Source organism: Cupressus sempervirens, chromosome 5, assembly GCF_028749045.1.
Source record: "Cupressus sempervirens isolate cs-2001-9-10 chromosome 5, ASM2874904v1, whole genome shotgun sequence".
Taxonomy (NCBI): domain Eukaryota; kingdom Viridiplantae; phylum Streptophyta; class Pinopsida; order Cupressales; family Cupressaceae; genus Cupressus; species Cupressus sempervirens.
Window position 1 is genome coordinate 556,823,845 of NC_143122.1, and position 5,355 is coordinate 556,829,199.

Genomic DNA, 5,355 nt, shown 5'->3' on the forward strand with positions numbered 1-5,355 from the left:
TTTAAGTAGGTGTAAATATCCGTGTCTCGGTAACTAAAAGCTAAGTAGATGTCCTTAATCTTGTTCAACATGAGATTCCATGCTTTGTCAATATGTTTGTATATTAAGACATTTTATCAAAACATATACACAAAAAAATGGTGAAATTTTAAAGAAAAGTAAATATACACAAAACTAATTATAAAATGATATGTAAATCAAAAAGTTCTCACAATATTTGCTCCAATATCATTATTTAAAAAATTGAAACTTTAAACATTGTTATTAAAAAAACTAAAACTGAAAGATATACATTCTTGTCCAATAAAAACTAATATTTTAGAAATTGGAAAATACATATTCCCTCAAAACTATTAATTTGGTTCATCATACTTTAATTTTTTTTAAAGAATAAACGGCCTTCCAAATGCCTCATTTACATAATATTTGACATAGATTATAAAAAGAAACTAAAAATGAAAATTTAAATAAACATTCTTCTTCTTAAGAAGTTGAAAAACAAACAATTTCTATAATAAAAAATTAATATTTAAGAAATACACAATCCCCTAAATTGAAATTACTAATTTGATCATCACATAAAAAAGGAAATATGAAATTGGGATGAAGTGGCCTTCCCAAATCTCCATTTCTTAAATATTTGACAAAGATTGTTAAGAGAAACCAGAAATGATAATCCACAAGAAAAGACTTCTAACGTCTTTCAATGCATTTAGTCTCCCAATACAGCCAACTCTTTTAACATTGTGAAGTGTGAACCTTCTATAAATTCATTCAACAATGAACATTCTCATTATCCAGACGATGTTGTCGAATCAATAGAATTGGTACAAGCATGTCCTAAACTTGTTCATCTGTTCTGCCTCCAATGCTATGAACACATTGAGGCCGTCGTCCTTTCCATTGGGCAGCAAGAGCAGAAAGTCGATCCAGCTGTTGATAACAGGACCGGAATAGAGGGGTTTCCCCCATGGATACTCAACCTCTTCAAATGCAAGCTTCTTCCATGGCGAAACCACAATGCTTCTGTCCACACAGAAAACCCCCTTGTACACCTCCAACCAATCAATGGCCGATCGAACGTATTCATCAGTGACGCGGGCGATGCCTTCCTGCACTTGCTGCACGCACCACGAAAGCTCTGCCCCTCGCAATTCCCCTGCCGTTGCCCTAGCGTAGCCCGGGAAAATGGCATTGCCTGAAAAACCCTTGGGCAATGGAGACACCATCTTTGCCCTAACGTCCACGGCGAAGAGAAGTGTCGAGATTTTATCCGCGGCAGTGTCCACGGCCTCCGTGTGGGCGCGCCACAGGTGGGCTGTTAGGGCTTCGAAGCTGCTGCACGGCCGCTGGGCGGTGGCCTTCAGTCGGCTCAGCATTTGGGCCGAGATGGGGAAGAGATTGAAGGAGAGTTTGGAGGCGGGCGATGGAGCAATTGTTGGAGGGATCTCGGAGGATTTTGTGAATTCCAGGTGGTGGTGAGTGATTTTGAGAGGGCTTCGGGCTTTGAGACAAGTGCGGTCCGTTTCTGGTTGCACGGCTAGGGTTTGCCCTTTCGCGATGGCGGCTAGGTTCTTCATCAAGTCCAGTGCTGCGATGCCGTCCAGGAGAACGTGGTTTGTTCCTAGCCCTAATGCGAATCCTCCACATTTGAATCTTGTTACCTGTGCACAACACAGTATTGTCATTTGTCAATGCTTGCTCTTTCATTTCGGTGTTTCTGCTAGGCCATGGCTTGCTCTAGTTTCATATTTTTCAACTCGGGTATCTCTCTTCAGGTAATAGAAACATTCAACATTCCAAACACTAGACTGTAACTCTTGATTCTTTACGGTTGCTGAAAAGTCTAACCTATAAAAGTCATTTGCAGGTTATAGTATTCATCGAATCTGCTTTAGAACCAGATCTTTATTTTTAAATTTTTTTTTGATGATGAGAAGTTGAGGGAATAATATTATGATGGGCGGGATTTTGATGTTTCATCCTGGTAAACACATCATCTATATGTAATAAATGAGCTACGTGTAGTAAGTGTCAACAAGACAGGCTATTTTCATGGGAGATGGACTGGTGTGAACTACTATTTATAGAATATGACTTCACATAACTCAGGTGCAATAGACATTGAATAGATGTTAAATAGATCATCCATTCTCATGCCAGATGTTCAGTGAATTATCTATTCTCATAATAGATCAATTTAAGCCACTAATTAAGGATCAATCAATTTAATTAAGAAAAACGAAATTGAATCCTTTAAAGAAACAGAAATAGCTCGTATACAATGTTACCTGCCTAAGAACTGAGAAAGTTGCACTAAATTAGGACGAGGATAAAAAGTTTCCTACAATAGCTCTAGTGTGTTGAGCGTGCACGCACATTTGGTGCCCTATAATTGAAGAGCACAACACTGTATTGCTGCTTTCAGTTTTCAGATGAAGGCGGGTTTAATTGAAGGGAGCCACTATGCTTATTTTTGTGGTAGATATCTCTCCTCCAGCATGAGCCCCTCCATGTTGAGATGGGCAATTGCCCCTTCCATGGGGCTGCTACTAGCAGAGCTGGGGATTGTTGCAGAGATCTTTCAAGAAGCTACTCTTTCCTTTGGTAACAAGTGATTAGAATCATTTGTTTAAAAAATTAAAACAAATGTGAAGGAAAATGAAAAGAAGCACCAAAGTGCAAAGCCAAGAGGAAAAAAGGACTACCCACTTCAAAAAGAACAATTACAAGTCAAAATAATTAGAAAATGTAAATTTGTGTTTTTGAATTTGATTATGTATGTTTTTTAAGTATCATTTTGATGGGATCACCAGCATGATTCAAAATCGTTGATATTTAATAAACATACATAATCAAATTCAACTCTTGCATTCTCTTGCATTCTCTTATTCTAATCTGAAACATTAATGCTAAAAAAAATCTATACAATCAAATCTAGAAACAAATTTACAGTTCAAATGAATTGTGAAAAATCTGATAAGATTATTTTGAAAAATCTGATAAGATTATTTTGAAAATGCTGACCTGTAGAAAGAGGAGGGGCAAGTCCTGAAGGCTTGAAAACCCATATTCCTGCAATATGAATTGGGCAAAGGCTGGATTGGGAAATGCAATATCAGGCAACTGATCTATTCTCAGATCACAAGAAGCAGAGGCAAAGAGCGCTCCTTCTCCATTGCAATCAATCTCCAGCCTCCCTTGTTCAGAATTAAGCTTCAGCCTCCCAGCCATATAATCATATGGAACCAGCAATTTGCTCAATGCACTTTCCACGGTTTGTGCCACATCTTCTTCTCCATTACAGCCAAAGAAATGGATGGTTTCCACCGTGAAAACCAGATTCTGATCAAAGTTGGACAGGAAAAATAGCCGCCTTTGAGTTTCCTCTGCTGGACGAACAAGGAACGGCTTCTCTACTTTAACTTTGAGATCTATTTCCTCCATTGCGACGATGCCTGATAAGCAAGACATGGTAGCACCATTTATAGATCAGAGGGGGCTGGTGGAGTAACCACTGTCGACCCATAAATTTCATTGGATTTTGGTGGGCATTTAATTGCTGCCATTAATGCCGCTTTTCTTCAACTGGAGAGATGTTTGCATTTTTCCCTTACGTCGTTTAATTGGCTTTTAATTTGAATTGGTATGCACGCTGTGTCCATGTCACTGACACAGCAGAGACAATTGATTTGTTTGAAAATTCTGGCCTGCGGATAAAATTTTCCACTTTGAGGATCTATAAAATATGCAGCTTCCCATATTCCGCCTCTGTTCAGAGTATGGGAGGAAAATGATTCACTAGATGAGTGCATTTAATGGTTGTTAAAATAGTAGTTGATTGAATATTTATACTGATTCAATGTTCAATAGGAAAAATATTGAATATATTGTTGTATTTGTCATTTTAAAGTAGTTATTGTGACATGACTATCATAATTGAATGATTTGTATCTATTTGTACTTAAAAATGGAGGCAGGTAAGCTTCCAACAAAAACGTACCTTTGTATCTCTTTGTAGTAAAAAAATTGACTGAAAGTATCTTTATCAGCTCCACAAGTATGAACATGCCTGGAATTTGATGGTCACCCCTACTTGTCATGATTTTTTCATGACAGTTTGACCATTTTAATCCCTTCCATTTTACATTTTGTAAATAATATTACCTGTCAATTTTTTCCATATACAAATTTTTTATACGAATTTAAATATTACATATATAATTATTAAATATTTTAAAGAAACTAAGGTTAAAATAGGTTTTTTGGTAAAAAATTCAAATTACTTTAAAAAATTCTAATTTCATGTATTTTCATTCTAAAAATGTTGTTCTCAAATATCTAATTATTCATTTCAAATAATAAAATACCTTCAACATAAACATTATCCACACATAATTATAGTTATAAAATAAAACCATATTGCTATAAATATTTATCTATTCAAAATGTCTACCTTGAAATTATTTTCACTCTTGGAATTCTATACTCAATTTTAAATAAAAATAAAAATAAATATTTAAAAATATAATTCATATATTTTAAATAGAAATTTCTACAAATTTGATATAACTAAATTTGTAACTATTATTAAAAGCTTATTGCTTGAATCAAATTTTATAGGGAAAAACTACATGCATTATTCCTAATTCAAAAAGGTGTGTGAGCTTGCAATCAAGTTCATCAAGCTCTTCACTATTTATCTCATGTTACATATGGTAGCATGAAAGCTAAAACATAATTAACAAATCAAAGTTAATGATGTAGCTAACAACATGAAAGTTTTATTTTAAAATGACAAATACAAGAGTAATAAGTATCTTTGAAAGGTCCAAAAAATGGTAAATAAATGATAACAAATGTGGATGATAATTAGATGACAACACCAAGAAAATAGTAAATAAGGATCGACAAACAACTATAGTTCAATCGTCTAGCTTAATAGAAATATAATGTTAAAAGAATTTTTAAAATGTGAAATCAACGAAACAACAAACATATTGCGAGTTGCAAGACAATCTTTCATGCACATTGCATCCAGTTGTAAAGCTTCCTCTTACAAAAATCTTCATGGAAATATGAAATCTTGGTTGCATATGCTTTGGGAGGAAAGTGCACACAGAGCTCCTAACAAAAGAAAACAAATCCTGGATCCAAGAATTCAATGCCATAACAATTTCAATGCCCTAACTAAACTACATGAAATCAAGGGGAGAGAAATTACAATGGCATAGGGTAAATCCAACATAGGAAAAACAACGGGAGCCATGAAACATCAAATGAGCAATAGCTATTGAATCCCTCCAGTAGCAGAAGACATGGAAGAAGGATGATAGCTAGTCTACCATAAAAAAA

At 35.1% G+C, this 5,355-nt stretch overlaps 1 protein-coding gene across 1 annotated transcript; it reads right to left on the bottom strand.

Annotated features, from left to right (window-relative positions):
• Positions 1–506: 506 nt before the first annotated feature.
• On the bottom strand, positions 507–3,459 carry LOC149557147 (acyltransferase GLAUCE-like). Its single transcript, XM_089831859.1, has 2 exons — positions 3,028–3,459; positions 507–1,664 (listed from the first exon to the last, which is right to left on the bottom strand). The coding sequence occupies exons 1-2, from the start codon at positions 3,445–3,447 to the stop codon at positions 816–818; spliced, it is 1,269 nt and encodes a 422-aa protein (XP_089687985.1). The 5' UTR covers positions 3,448–3,459; the 3' UTR covers positions 507–815.
• Positions 3,460–5,355: the final 1,896 nt, after the last annotated feature.